This window comes from Anastrepha ludens, chromosome 3 (genome assembly GCF_028408465.1).
Source record: "Anastrepha ludens isolate Willacy chromosome 3, idAnaLude1.1, whole genome shotgun sequence".
In the NCBI taxonomy this organism is placed as follows: Eukaryota; Metazoa; Arthropoda; class Insecta; order Diptera; family Tephritidae; genus Anastrepha; species Anastrepha ludens.
This window is the reverse complement of record NC_071499.1, coordinates 96,112,782-96,129,159: the sequence shown is the minus strand read 5'-3', so window position 1 is coordinate 96,129,159 and position 16,378 is coordinate 96,112,782. Positions and strand designations below refer to the sequence as shown.

The 16,378-nt window shown below is 35.0% G+C and overlaps 1 protein-coding gene across 13 annotated transcripts in view; it reads right to left on the bottom strand.

Moving 5' to 3' along the window:
• Positions 1-16,378, bottom strand: part of LOC128858510 (uncharacterized) — a 55,857-nt gene that overhangs the window by 9,345 nt on the left and 30,134 nt on the right. For 12 of the 13 annotated variants that reach the window (XR_008454018.1, XR_008454019.1, XM_054094868.1 and 9 more), the window contains exons 3-7: positions 8,671-8,776; positions 1,207-1,233; positions 946-1,139; positions 757-873; positions 547-630 (exon numbers count right to left, since the gene is read on the bottom strand). Coding sequence is in view for 11 of the 13 variants with exons in the window: in XM_054094868.1 (XP_053950843.1) it covers positions 547-630; positions 757-873; positions 946-1,139; positions 1,207-1,233; positions 8,671-8,776 (528 nt within the window). In the remaining 2 variants the exon portion in view is untranslated. The remainder of the gene's footprint in view (positions 1-546; positions 631-756; positions 874-945; positions 1,140-1,206; positions 1,234-8,670; positions 8,777-16,378) is intronic. The other variant, XM_054094873.1, reaches the window with a different exon arrangement.

Below are 16,378 nucleotides of genomic sequence, written 5' to 3'. Positions count from 1 at the left end.
TTTAAAATGCTCAGAAATGTTACAAGTTGATTAAACGTTACAATTTGTATTGTCTGATCATTGTTTCAATATAAAAATCATTTGTTATACTCGCATGTTGTTTCACTTCAAATTGAATTCTTCATTTCTTTATACATATTTGATGGTATGTTATTTTCAAGTTAGTAAAATTTAATTAAATTTAAGCTTGTTTTAGTTTTTAATTTAACATAATTTGTCTCAATCTAATTTAATCTAATAGTTTAATTTCAGTATATTTTATTTTGTTTTATTTAATTTAGTTTTTTAATTTAATATAATTTGATTTCCTCCAATTTAATTAAAAATTTTAATTTTTGTTTATTTTATTTTGTTTTATTTTATTCTATTTCATTTCATTTTATTCCATTTCATTTATTTTGTGTCATAAATTTAATAATTTTTTTTTGTTTTTTTATTATATCATTTCTAATTATTCGTTCATTTCCATCATTTGGATTTTAATGTTTTTAACCTCTTTACTTTAGGTTTCCCTTTATCATTCCTCGTCATATTTATCATCCTTACCGCTAAACATTTTTGTAACGCATCCTCGTTCGTACACACACAACTGCACATGTCACGTCGATAAATTTGATACGAATTGCAATCCTGAAAAATAATATATGGAAATTTTTAATAATTTTTATGTATGAAAATTTTATCCACACCGTCCTAAACCAAAGGCATTCCATGCAAGACACACCCAATAAAAAAAAAGCAAAAAAGCGACCATACCCGCCTACCTACCTCCGCCTTAATACGACAGTCACATTGGCATTTTGTATGCTGCTCTACCACGACGATCTCCTTGCCACGTATTCGCGTGCTGTCGCCATGATTAATTTTGATCACCTGAAATTTGATGAAACTGCGTAGGGTTTCAAAGTATTTTTTCAATCGCTAACACTTCAAAGGGAAACACACCTCAAAGTTGATTGTCTCCGTCTCGGTGGGTTGACAAGACATCAGCTGCGAACCGCAGCAACCACCGCAGCGTTTTACGCGCGTACATTTCGGAAAGTATACGACTTTTGGGTCATGTGAAGGTTCTAGCGGTGTAAGGGGTACAACAGTGTTCTCTGGTATGCAATTAGCTGGCTTCGGTGTTTGCACATTGGCTGAAGGCAAAAAAGGGAGGCATTTTTTGGAATGTGTGAATTGGAATTGTATACAACAATATCTTACCGCGCTCCACGCTACGTCTGAAGGTGTCTAAATAGCAAGAAAAGAAACTATTAGTTACTATTATTAAATCTGGAAACAGCACTAATAACTTAAAATTGGATAGATGAGCCATACTTTTATTATATATATTATACTTAGTCTTGCCATTAATTCTGTGACAACTTTTACAATGCATACGGCGAAAACGAATTCGCAGAAAAAAGTTGCGTTATTCTTTCGTATACATTGTCTACTCATAAACCTGAAACTGAGTATTTCGTGGCAAATTTCGCTTGTTAAGAAGGCTAAGGAAAATCGCATTGCAGTGATTGCTTACGTAAGTGTGGTAAAAGTGAGATTTAGAAATCGCTTCTTCTTTATTTGCCAATTCGATTCCGAATATAGGCGATCCTACAATTTATACAATATATATTACAATTAAATATCGAATTACAAAAATATTTTACGTTTAATGTAAATTTGTTATAATTTCATGATAAAGGTCTCGATTTCTCGCTGTCTCCAATAAAGTTCCTACATTGCCGATTCCAGTCCAATGTCTAGTATTTCTCAGCCAGACTAGTTGTTTTCAGCCTATGCCTCGTTTGCCTTCTATTTTTCCTTGCAGGATTAGTTGAAGTACATGATATTTGTTAGCTTTTCTTCTTTTTATGGTGGTTAGTAATTGTCGATCATGCTGAATTCTACGCAATACTTCAGCATTTGTTACTCTGTCTGTCCAGGGTATTCTTAGAATTCTTCTATATATCCACATTTCAAATGCTTCTATTTTATTCATTTCAGTGGTTTTAATGGTCCATATCTCCATAGCATACAGAAGTACAGACAGCACGTAACATTTAACGAATCGAATTTTTAATTTAATATTGAATTCATGATTATTATTATTGTACTTAAGGAATGCAGCCCTAGAAATTTCAATTCTAGCTTTTATTTCTTTTGAAGAATTCCTATTTTCGTTAATCCAGCAGCCTAAGTATTTGAAATTTTTTACTCTTTCTACGAGCCTGCCATTAATTGTTAAGCTTGTGTCAACATAGGTGTTGTTTCTGCTGACAATCATACATTTAGTTTTATTAATATTGATTTTTAAACAGAAGTTTTTACTGCAACGCGTAACAACATTGACTAGCTCCTGTAGTTCACTTAGACTGTCTGATAAGAGAGTTGTGTCGTCAGCGTATGTGATGTTGTTAATGTTTGTCCCATTTACTTTAATGCCAGTTTCTAATCCTTGGAGTGCTTCTTGAAAGATTCTTTCGGAGTAGATGTTAAATAGTAATGGTGAGAGAATACATCCTTGTCTAACCCCTCTTAGTATAGGTATAGCGTCTGTATTTTCGTTGTTAATGTTAACTTCTGCAGTTTGCTGCCAATAAAGATTGCGTATACATTGAATTTTTTTGTGTCGGTATCCATGTTTTGTAGAATCTAAATAAGCTTATCGTGCTGAACAGTGCCAAACGCTTTTTCATAACCTATGATACACATAAAGACATATTTTTGGACGTCTCTGTAATTCTCAACTAATACTTGGACATAAAATAGCGCTTCACGTGTGCGCATACCTTCTTTAAATCCGAATTGTGTTTCTCCCATTGCTGATTCGCACTTCTTGTAAATTCTTTTATGAATAATTTTCAAAAAACATTTTAATGAATGACTCATCAAGCTTATAAGTCTGTGATCGCAACATTTCTTTGCACATTTCTTCTTTGGTAGCGCAATAAAAGCAGATCTAAGCCAGTCTTGTGCGTATTTTCCCGTGTCGTAAATATAGTTGAAAGTTATTTAGAGGATTTCTATATTTTCGTCATTTATTAATTTCAGGATTTCGGAAGGAAGCTCATCTGGACCTGTTGCCTTATTATCCTTGGATCTTTTTATGGCAATTTTTATTTCGTCTTTTGTTATTTTGTCTTTCCTGATAAATTTTCAATAGGTGCTGACTGATATGCAGATCTATTAGTGTCCGAGAAAAGGGAATAAATATATTCTTGACAGACTTTTTTCTTCTCACAAAGATCTAACACAACTTCATTATTGTCATCCAATAAAAAATTAGACATAGTTTTGCGATAAATTCCGGCAGTTTCTTTAAGTTTCTTGTGAAGATTGAAATCGTCATGTAGTTTTTATAGTCTTTCAATTTCTTTACACTGGCTGTTCATCCAATCAATCTTTGCATCACGTATTTTGCGTTGTATCTCATAGTTAAGTTCTCTGTATCTATTTTGATTTTTATTTTTGTAAGTAAGTCGTTCTTGCATTAATGTAATTATTTCATCTGTTATCCACTTGTTTTTAATTTCATATCGTTTTTTACCTAGATGGTTCAACGAAAGAGTATTAAGTAACGTTTTAAGACGCTCCCACAATCTTTCCGCGTCTTCAGTGTTAGAATTTAACCTAATGCTGAGGAGCTCGTCATTGATTTTGGTTGTTAACACACTTTTAGTATTTTCGTCTTCTTTTAATTTTATTAAATCTAGTTTTTGTTGCTTGGGTTTCTTTTTTATTACAAATAATTTTGCAGAGATTTTTGCTAATAACAAATTATGATCTGATGGGACATCTCCTCCCGGATAAGTTGAAACTTTGTTAACAGACGATCCAAAACGTTTATTAATAAGAATAAAATCAATTTGATTGCGAACAATATTTTGGTAGCTATCTTGAGGTGATTTCCATGTCTATAGTCTACGCGCTGGTAAATGAAACCATGTATTAGTTATTTTCATATTATGGTGTTGGCAAAATTGAACAAGGCGGTCGCCCCTTTCGTTTCTTTCGCCTAGGCCGAAATTTCCAACTATACCATCCACATAACCTTCACCGATTTTCGCGTTGAAGTCACCTTGAATAATGCTAATTTCGTGTGATTTGGTAAGTTTCATTAATTCATCAATCTCGGCATAAAAATTTTCTATTTCTTCTTCGTTTTTATCTGCTGTAATTGCATATACTTGAATTATATTAATAATGAGTGGCTTCACATTAGCTTTTAATAAAAGTGATCTATCTGATTTAGGGAAAAATCTAATAACACATTTAGCTACCTGTTCTTTAACAATGATGCCGACGCCTTTTCTGGGATTAGTATTTTGATTTCCTGAATAGAAAATTGTTGTGTTCTCTGATTTGAATTCACCACAGTCTGGCCACCATGTTTCGCTTATTCCTAGAATATCTATATTTAATCTATTCATTTCTAAAATTGTGTTTTTTAATCTTCCAGCCTCGTAGAGACTGCGGACGTTCCATGTACCAATGTTAAGAAGTTTTTTGACGTGATAACCTCTTATAATTCGATTTAGCCGGCTGCACGCACGAAAAAATGTGTCGTTACCTTGCTCATTTATCGTTACCTTGCTCATTTGACGTTACCTTGCTCATTTGTCGTTACCTTGAATGAACTGCAAGCGAAAGCGCGGAACGAACGACAAAGCAAACAAAGCAAACGAACGGCAACATTCGACACCTTGCTCTCTCCTACTTAAGTGAGCGTATACATATATGTGTATGTACATATATAAATTCACCTATTTGTATTTGCATATGCCTTCTTATTGATTATTATTAATTTGATTTACTTGAAGAATTTAAAATAAAACCAAGTTTGTTAATAATATCTGTTGTTTTAATGTTATTATTATTAATTTTTTTATTATATATGAAGGAAAAAATGTATGGTAATATTTACCACATACCGTATAAGATATGTTGCATACTAATATATATAGGTATATAAACATGCATATACATATACAATTTCGCGCAATTTTCAAAAAGAACAAATCTATATGTAAAGATGCATACAAGTCATATGGACATATCAAATATACGAATCTATGTATTCCGTACGCAAGCAAATGTAAGCTAATGTGCTTGAACTGCAAGCGAGAGCGCGGAACGAACGACAATGAGCACAATCGGCCCCCGCGTTCGGCAACGTTCGACATCTGGCTCTCTCCTACTTAAGTGAGCATATATATGTATGTATATGTATGTATATGCGCATTTGTATATAAATTCACATATTTGTATTTGCATATGCCTTCTTCCTGTGTGCGTGGTAATGAACCATTTCTCTCTTGAGAATAGGACGATGATAGAAAAAGTAGGAAATGAAAGGGAGTGCTTCGAGTGTAAAGTGTCTTGAAAAAGGCAAATCGATGATGATGCCTCTTAGTGTTGTTGACTTATTAACGTCTGCTGCACAATCGAAATTGAAGATATCTTTCATGAATTTGATAAATGTTTCGTCATTTTTCACGTTTGTGTAAATGTAACTTGCCCTATTCCATTGCAATTCCATTTACCTCCTCCTCTATATCCATACAAAATAACTATCAAACAAATAAAATTAAAATTTTGTTTCGAAAATTGCAACCCTTACATCAGTATTTTCTTATGACGTTGTCACGTTAAACTATCGTCAGTAAACCAACTTTACAGACAACCTCTTTTTTGTTTTACCTCCGGGGATTCTTAGCACCCTCGATTTGCCGGAAACTGAGGGCCGTTGTTGTGGTTGTACTTGCATGATTTTCGTGGGATAATACTTTAGTGGTTTCCCGTTGCCTTCTAAAGGGTTTGATAGTTTTCCATCTGTTTGTGCAGGAACTCTTAAGAAGTTACTGCTTAGGGATGCTGGTGGGCATGATGCTTATTTTGAGGCGACACCAACTGGCCTCGTTAGTGTGGAGCTTGACATTGTGGGGTTTTGTAATTCAGGCTTTACAGTGCCAACTGTTCGGCCTTCCACACCTGTGGTCCAACATCGCTGACAAAACTTAATATTTCGAGAAAGTTAGTTTACCGCACAATCCATCGTGACAGACAGAAAAAAAGTGGTCGTTCACACCTGGTTCGAACCAATGCAGCTATAAAAGCCGTTCGAGATGGAATTTGCAGAAATCCCCTTAGAAAGCAGAAAATGATGTCCAGGGAAATGAATGTATCGACCAGATCCATGTCAAGACTAATTACAGATGATCTCCACATAAAAACCTTCCGTCGCTCAACTGGTTATCTTTCGACAACGCGCTTCAAGAAAGTTAGACTCGACAGATGCAATTAGCTTCTTCGGGGGCACGCGGTCAACGTCTATGAAAATATTTTTTTCACAGATGAGAAAATGTTCACTGTTGAAGAATTTTCCTGTAAACGTATTAAATCTCTTAATTTCTTACCAGGAGGAGAGCTTAGAAGTCGTGGAGAAGCAATTAGGCAGTACTCTCTTCAATGGAGAGCAGTGGATGTTCCAGGAAGATTCCGCTCCCGCCCATAAGGCAAAAACCACCCAACAGTGGCTAAAACTCAATATTCCTGGGTTCATAGGCTCAGAAAATTGACCGTCTGGAAGTCTCGATCAGAATCCATTGTGGTCAGAAATTTGGAGAGTTCCAAACAATCTTTGGTTTGAGCACCGACGTCAATATCCATGGAAACCGTGAGTGCTGCAATATACAGTGAGTCACAGTCAAAGTGAGCCACCAATTCCTTGAAGATATTTGTTTAAACAACTTTTGTAAATACTCTCAAACACCCATTATTTTTTGTCAACTTTATCAAGTGAGCATGCTTGTGTAATCTAACTGTATTTTTTCTGATTGTTTGCTGCCGAAGTAAGAGCAATAATGAAGTACAAAAACAAACGCACAAACTAACGTCACACTCAAAGTGAGCCACCTAACATTGTTTCTTTTAAAATAACGGGATATGTATTTTTGGATATTAATTTTCGCTTGCATCTTATTCTTAGTATTTTAGTTGTTTATTATCAAGCGGGTTATAAAGATGGGTCGCCAAACAAGTGTTGAAATTAGACAGTTAGTAATTGATCTTTTTAAAAAAGGAAAATCCCAAAGAAAAATTGCGGAATATGTGAATAAAAGTCGAGGAACTGTCCAGCACATCATACATCGCTTTACTAGAGGAGGAAGAGTAGGAAACAAGCAGAAAGAAAGAAAAAAAAAGGCGTTTTCAGAAAGGGACAAGGCATTTATTTTGCGGGAAGTGAAGAAAAATCCTCATCTTAGTGCTCCAAAATTGACAAAGATGGTTGAGGAGCAGCTAAATATCCTCGTTAACCCCGAAACTGTAAGAAGAGTTCTCAGAAAGCATGGTTATAATGGTCGTACGGCCAGAAACAAGCCATTTATTAGCAGCAAAAATCGAAAAAAGGTTGGAGTTTGCGCTGAAATATGTCTACAAGGATATGAGTTTCTGGCAAAAGGTTCATAACGGTATAATGCAACGTAGAGGCTATAATAATATTTTTGTAGGTTCTCTTTACAGACGAAAGTAAATTTAACTTATTTGGCTCTGACGGTAAGAAGATGGTATGGCGACAAAAAATACTGAGTTTCAGCCGAAAAACCTAACTCCCAGTATGAAGCACGGCGGCGGCTCCGTCATGGTTTGGGGCTGCATGGCAGGTGGTGGAACTGGAAATCTTCAACATATTCCAGGCATAATAAATATGTTTATATAGACGTTTTGAAGCAAAATCTGAAGCCAAGTGTCGAAAAACTAGGGATCGAAGGCGACTTCTATTTTTACCAGCACAATGATCCTAAGCACAAGTCGTTTGTTGCGCGGGAATATCTATTATATAACTGCCCCCACGTATTGGAAGTACCACCGCAGTCTCCAGATATAAATATAATTGAAAACTTATGGTTCCGTCTTGACCAAAACCTGCGGAAACATAGCATATCTTCAAAACAAAGTCTTTTAGATGCCTTAAAAGACGAATGGCGTGCAATTCCTTCCACATATACCTGTAAGTTATTAGAATCAATGCCCCGACGTCTAAAAGCCGTTATTTCCGCCAAAGGTGGCCCAACAAAGTATTAATTTGTTATTTAAGTTCAGTTCAGCTAAGGTGGCTCACTTTCACTGTGCGATAGATTTGTGAATGATTTTAGTTTTTGTTAATTTTTTTATAATAAACAAAGAAATTTCTTCATGTAAGCGATGAATTATTGAAGCTAATATTCAAACAATAAAAACACATAAACCTTTTTTCCAATCTGTGGAATTTTTAAACAAATTTCTAATAAATCTGATGACTAGGAAGTGTGGCCCACTTTGACTGTGACTCACTGTGTGGCTGGCCTAATCGTGTAAAGGATTGCGTAAAAGCAAATGGTGACCATTTCGAATGAAAATTAAATTTTGTTTTATATTTACATGATTAAATAAAATGAACTTCATTAGAAAAATTATTATAATTTCATATCTATAACGGACTTCACTTGTAAAAGAACTTATAGCAAGGCTAAGTATATTTCCCACATTTGTCACTCGATTTGTCATTGTAAACGTGCTTTGATTTTCAAATTAATTAGCACTGTTTGTATCGTCTTTTTCCTTTATTGTGGTTTTCAATTCATGTACTTAATAAGTTTTAGGAATTGAGCGACAAAAGCAAAAATAAATATTTTTTTCTTTTACCTTGCAAGCCTAATTTGGGATCAATCGTGTCCTTGTTGACAAAACGCTCTATGAATTCTGTTACATCTGTCACATTGTCCAGTTCTTTGTAGAAGTCCATAGGAATCTAAAAAAAAATATTTTAATAATTGTTAAATGATATAAAAAAGTATGATATTTGCTATGAAAGAGTAACTTCAGTATAAAAAAATAATTATAATATCATTCCTTGTCCCCTCTTTTTGCACTATTATTTACCCTCTTTTTCCCAGTGGTAACACACAGGATGAATTTGTTTTTTCTCGTTCAGGTGGGCGCTACCTATGGACAGCAACCATTTAATTTAACCCAACCTAGTGTCCTATTTTCCAGTGGGTTACTAAGTAAATTGACAAATTCTGATATGATTTTTGAGGATTTTCAAGATTTATAAATTGTAAGGTTACTTTTGAGAATCGAATTATTAAATATTAGATAGTCAATTTCCTTGAAGTCGCATTCAGTATGTTGTCGGGGGATGTTTCCCCAGTGAGGGAAAATCTGTGCTTTACATTTACCAATTCCATTGAAATTGTGCTTATAGGAAGCCTTTTCAATGAGATATAAGCGAGCTAACTGTTTTACAGATATATTGTAGCTACCAGTAATCTACCCCCTTCCTTAATAACACATGGGCTGAGCAGTCCCGTACCCAACACATAGATTGCACTTGTTTTATTGCATTCTCCTCTTTTCGGTTAGTGCTAACCTTATCAAGATTAGTTCGTGAGTTATTGTGCTTCGAGTGAAACTATTTTTGTTATTTTCAAACAATGGATCAAAAAAGAGGTTGTCTGTAAAGTCGGTTTACTGACGATAGTTTAACGTGATAACGTCATAAGAAAATACTGATTGAATGGTTGCATTTTTCAAAAGAAAATTTTAATTTTATTTGTTTGATAGATATTTTGTATGGATATAGAGAATGAGCTAACATTAACATAACATAATATACTTTAACATAACATAACATAACATAACATAACATAACATAACATAACATAACATAACACAACATAACACAACACAACACAACACAACACAACACAACACAACACAACACAACACAACACAACACAACACAACACAACACAACATAACATAACATAGCATAACATAACATAACATAACATCACATAACATAACATAACATAACATAACATAACATAACATAACATAACATAACATAACATAACATAACATAACATAACATAACATAACATAACATAACATAACATAACATAACATAACATAACATAACATAACATAACATAACATAACATAACATAACATAACATAACATAACATAACATAACATAACATAACATAACATAACATAACATAACATAACATAACATAACATAACATAACATAACATAACATAACATAACATAACATAACATAACATAACAAATTACCCCGTGTTAAAGCACTTATCAACAGCTTTCATTTGATACCCATATTGTACATACACGTCCGAAGGTTACCCGGGTCCACGTTTTGACCTATATCTCGAGACCCTGTCTACCAATAGGTATCCAAACTATACGGAAACCATCTTCAATACCTCCTTAACAATGTGTGTAAGTTTGGTTTAATTCGGTGCAAAGACACGGCGGGTCCACGTTTTGGCATATATTTCCAGACCCTAATCATCAATAGGTATGAAAATTACCCCGTATTAAAGCACTTATCAACAGCTTTCATTTGATACCCATATTGTACATACACAGCCAAAGGTTACCCGGGTCCACGTTTTGACCTATATCTCGAGACCCCAGTCACGGAGCGGCATGAGAAATACTCTGTACTAAAGCATTCACCAACAGCTTCAATTTGATATCCATATTGTACAAACACATTCTAGGGTCCACGTTTTGGTCTCTATCTCGAGACCCTAGTTACGGAGCGGCATGAAAAATACTCTGGACTAAAGCATTCACCAACAGCTTCCATTTGATACCCATATTGTACATACACATCCGAAGGTTACCCGGGTCCACGTTTTGACCTATATCTCGAGCCCTATTTCCAAAATAAAATATAATCCATGTTACTCGTGGAGGATGTAGCTTTCGAATGGTGAAAGAATTTGCAGTTCATTCAATGCAATGAGCAAGGTAACTACATATGAGCAAGGTAACACTAATGAGCAAGGTAACACTAATGAGCAAGGTAACACTAAAGAGCAAGGTAACACTAATGAGCAAGGTAACACTAAAGAGCAAGGTAACACTAAAGAGCAAGGTAACACTAATGAGCAAGGTAACTACATATGAGCAAGGTAACACTAATGAGCAAGGTAACGACACATTTTTTCGTGCGTGCAGCCTGTTAAATCGAATTATAAGACGTTATCACGTCAAAAGAATTTCGTGTTTAATTTAAAATGCTTCTTGATGGGAAAAGTACCGCTCAACCGAAGCATTGCCTTGAAAAGTGTTATGGGGTCTCCGCTCAGAGGCAACAATAACGATGGTGTGCTGAATTCAAACGTGGTTCAAAATGGGTGCCGCGTTTGCTCACGTTTTGAGAATCGAATTATTGGTTTCAAGAATCCAAGTCCAATTCAGAAAAATTTGCCAGGCCACAATCTTGAGGTGTTTAATTTAGAATTGATTAAAAGTTTTTATTTTTTTAAACCATATCAAAATTTTATATAAAATTTTCTTCTAGAATTGATTGAGTTAAAAATATCATTCTTCCGAAAAATGCCCAAAACTGCACGTTAGAGAAAGTGCTGGAAGATATGTGCAGAACAATGTATGTAAAGCTGAGAAGAACTATTTCTTTGTTTGTGTTTTACATTGTAAAAATAATAAAAAATTTCAGTTAGACACAAGTTTTGATCAGAAATGGATTTTTACACAGTAGTATTCATCTCATCTCGATCACCTTTTCGCTCTAAGTGCCCACAAACTTATTTTAATTTATACTAATTTTCATTGCAAAATTCAAAGTGAATACCCGTTTGACGATGAATCCACCACCGCAAGGTGTAAAAACCCATTTACAAAACATCGGCGTAAAATTAAACTTAACTTGATTACTTCGATCTTTCAGCGATGGAAATAAAGGGTGGTTAAATTTCAAAGGCCGATGTTGAATGTGAACCACCCCTAAACGTCAACAACACCGCTGGACTTCTTTCTTTTGGGTTATTTGAAAGAAAAGGTGTACGTCGATAAGCCAGCAACAATTCAAGAGCTAAAGGATGAGATAATTCGGCACATTAACGGCATAGAACCTCAATTATGCCTCATCGTTATCGAAAATTTGGGCCATTGGATGGAGGTGCGCCGCCAATATTTTATTCTGTGCGTAATTGAGCCATACCAATATTATCATAATAAAGAGAAATTACAATCATATCCTAAAAAAATTGCATTTGATTCAAAATCAACACCGGCCCTTGAAACTTAACCACCCTTTATATAGTTGTACATTCACATAGGTATAAGGGACGGCTGATAATAAGACGATCTAAGGTTGGTAATGGATCATCATCCGTTTATTTACAAATTTCCCTGAAACAAGCAACAAACCTAATGAAGAGAAACGGGAAACTCTCACAATGTGAAGCTACTTGAAGTGATTAAATTCCTTTTTAAAAATTGGAATATTTTCAAACAATTTCTCAATGGTTCTTGAAGATTTTGTACTTTCATATGCAATGGTTAAAAATGTGGTTAGTCGCATCGTAAAGCACTTTTCTTAAGAGCAATGCGTCGTTCACACCGCTCGGGTGTGGTGTTGGGGCATGACTTAAAATCCACGAGCTTCACAGAAGCTGACCACTCACCCTCCAATGATGTTTTCCTTTTTTCAAATTACAAAAAAAAAGGAGTTACGGATACAAAAATTTAGGTGAGGATGGCCGTAGAAACCATTTTGCAGTGAGCTCTAAAGAATATTTTCTCAGTGACATAAGGCATTATATTTACGTTGTAAAAAGTGTATTTAACTTGAGGGTGATAACATGGAAAAAGAAAAAAATGTAAAAACGTTCTTTTCATTCACTAAGCACCATAGGCCGCGTGCTAATGAGCTGCCCTCGTATGTGCATACACTGAAAAAGTTATAATTAAATATTCTCTGAATTGAGGCAATAAAAGTGTTATTATAAAAATGAATTATAATGATTTAGAATTGCTCTGTTCACATAATTTTTGCAACTGTGTACGTACGTCGGCATTTGACAATTCGCGTTTTATACGCATATTAAAATTATATGAATGCCCTCTGTCGATATGCTTTTTAATGTCACACCAGTCGACAACAATTGTTGATTTTAACGCATTTTGTCTGAGCGCCAATGTTTGCACAGGTGAGTCATTGTGACATTCTTTATAAACGGCAATCGAAATGAATTTACGTAACCAGTTAGTTAATCAGCTGGGCGCTGAATAGAGCCAATTGGTTATTGGATGATTTTGCACGCGCCGCTTGGCTTAAAGCATGGTTTAAAAGCAGTATACATATGTATATACATATTTAGTGTAGCAGGTGTACATATGTACATATGTATGTATGTAAGTATGTGTTGATGAGAATTTATATCTTACAAATTGTTTACTGGAAACGTTTAACGCAACAAAAATGTATATCAGAAAGCTGTTTACTTATGGCTCCTTGCGGAATTTGTTGTCGCAGCGGTTTCGGTTTGCTCGAGCGTGCGGAAATCACCGATGACGAGTTCTTTGACGACTCACTGAAATGTCAAATAGGGCAAATACAGAGCGGATGCAATAGGAATATAAATTGTTGGTAATTGATTACGCATGTTAACATGTTGTACTATACAAATATACGAGTATGTGCATTATCTTTCTACATGTATAAGTATTTCTGATTCTGTTAAATGCTCGCTTTGATTTTCAATTTGTTTGTTAACAGCTACATTGCACTTGTAGCAGCAAACATACCTGTGGGCAAAAAGTAAGGTGAATTTGGTTGTAAAATGAAAAATCTTTATTTATTCTTCTAAATCAATTTCATCCCCTTCAAAATAATCCCTTCTCGATGAAATACACTTATGCCAACGATTTTTCCAATCCCCGAAACATGTCAAATAGTCCATTTCCGGTATAGCCATCAGCACCTTCGATTCAGCTTTTATCTCCTCAATCGACTCGAAACGTGTTCCCCGGAGTGGTCTCTTGAGTTTTGGGAATAACCTGAAGTCACACGGAGTCAAATCAGGCGAATACGGTGTTTGCGGAACGATATGCGTGGAATTTTTGGCGAAATGGTCACGAAGAACGAGTGCAGTGTGAGACGGTGCATTATCGTGATGCAAAAACCAAGAATTGTTGGCCCATAATTCCGGTCTTTTTAGACGAATTGCTTCACGTAAACGACGCATAACGCTCAAATAATATTCCTTATTAACAGTTTGGCCAGGTGGAAGGAATTCATAGTGCACCACACCACGAAAATCGAAAAAAACTGTCATCATGACCTTTATTTTTGAACGACTTTGACGTGCTCTTTTCGGTCTGGCCTCGCCTTTAGCACGATATTCGCTTGATTGGTCGATTGTTTTAGGGTCGTAAGCATAAATTCAAGTCTCATCTCCCGTAATGGTGCATTTGAGCTTATCCTGATAGTCTGAAAGCATTGTTTTACACACATCAACGCGACGACTTTTTTCCAAGAAATTGAGAGTTTTCGGTACCAAACGAGATTTGACTTTTCGTAGACCCAAATGGTCTTTCAAAATGGTTTTCACAGATCCTTCTGATATTCCGATCATATCAGTAAGGTCTTTAACAGTTAACCGACGATTTTTGAGCACTAACTTCTTCACTTTATTGACGTGTTGGTCATCTGTTGACGTCGATGGTCGTCCGGAGCGCTCCAAGTCATCAACACGTTCTCGACCCTCTTTGAAGTCTTTGTACCACTTATAAACATTTTTCTGCGACATGGTCGAATCACCAAATGCCTTCTGCAACATGCTAAATGTTTCCGCAGCCGAAATTTCATTCCGCAAACAAAATTTGATGGCACTTCTTTGCTCAATCAAATCAGACATTGTAAAAATCGAAAAATGCACTCTTGGTCGTTTGGTAAACACAAGCGTAAATATATTACTGATAATGACATTCACATGAAAGTTGGCCCAGATGTTATTAACAGTGCTGCCAACTCATGAAAAAATAACTAGAGCGAAATTTTAATCCCGCGAAGTTTGACAAATAAATTCACCTTACTTTTTGCCCACTATTTTCTTACATCTCGTTAGCATCGATGCAATTTTAAATTAATAAACACCTTTGGTGTATATCAGAAAAAATTCATCAGAAAGCTTGCTAAGAAATCTTCGCACGCACTTATCGTGTATTTCTGAATTTAGCAAAGGACTATTATTGCGCCGACTTAAGTTATTTCAGTTTGTAGGTGCACATACATACATACATATAATCATTTGGCTCTTACAATCGGTCCCTCCAATTATTAGTTTATGTACATATGTTCCATGTATACAGTGGGCATAGGCCTGAGGCTAGAGCTTAACCACGTAGTTGTTTTTAACAATACTAATTTTCAATAGAATCCGAAATATATTAAGTACGGATTTTTTTTTTCCAATTTTTACAGTCTACAGACTTTGTAGTTATATGTTTTTAAACTTCTATAACAACAAAGTTAAGTTTCGCCTACTATTGAGTCATTTGTGTATACGAACTCTGAACTCCTTGCGGAAAAATATCTGTAGGTAGAAGTGACAGTCGTTATTTAAACCAACTCACTTACATCGTTGCCGATCCATTGCGTTAAAAATATGTATCTTTAAGTATTCAACAAAAATACATAGTAAATTTTGAAAGAAAGTGCGGATACATCAATAACACAAAAGCGATTTAATGTGAATCTAATTTTGTTTTTTTAATTTCGGAATGTAAGTACTGATTTTTTATCTAACTAACTAGTCGATGACCCTAAGCGAGCAATCAAAATTATATAGAGGATTTTTTAACTCAGTTTCTGAGCAGAATTTTATGGTTCTTCTGAGTATCATCAACTACAAAGCCCCTCATAAAGCTGTAAAATTTCACGTTAAAATTCGAGCGAATTGTTTCCGTCTTCACATAATTACTTCAGATGCAAAATGAAAAAATTCAAATGGTAAGGGTTATAATATGAATATACAGTCTGTCTACTAGAAGCGTGACCGCCATAACTTAGAAATTATTTGACCAATTCGAGTATAACAAATTGTGTCGTATAGACTTATAATATTTGTTATACGGAATATATTCAATAAAATTTATGGTCACCACCATTAGGTATAATGGCTTCACATCTTCGAGTCATACTTTGTGTTGATTTCTACGTAAGTTGTTTAGCTAACCGGAATTTGCCCTGATAACTGTTTGATTGTCCATATTTGCTTTCCTTGCTTAACTGTTGCTCAAACATTTTCATGCAATTCGATGCTTGAGATCGATGTCTTCTTATAAAATCCAAGGCTGGCTAGACTGGCAACTATTCACCCTAGAGGGAAATTTATCTCTGATTGTACGAACGTCCAATTCTGTTCTAAATTTGCCTTATTCAATGCAAGTCGTTTTTCAATGTGATGATGATATCAACTGTTTTTTCAATGTGCTCTAAAAATTGAGGTCTTCTACACGTAAACGTCCTCGAAACGCGGCTTCGGATCCATTAAGACCACTCTCCTTAA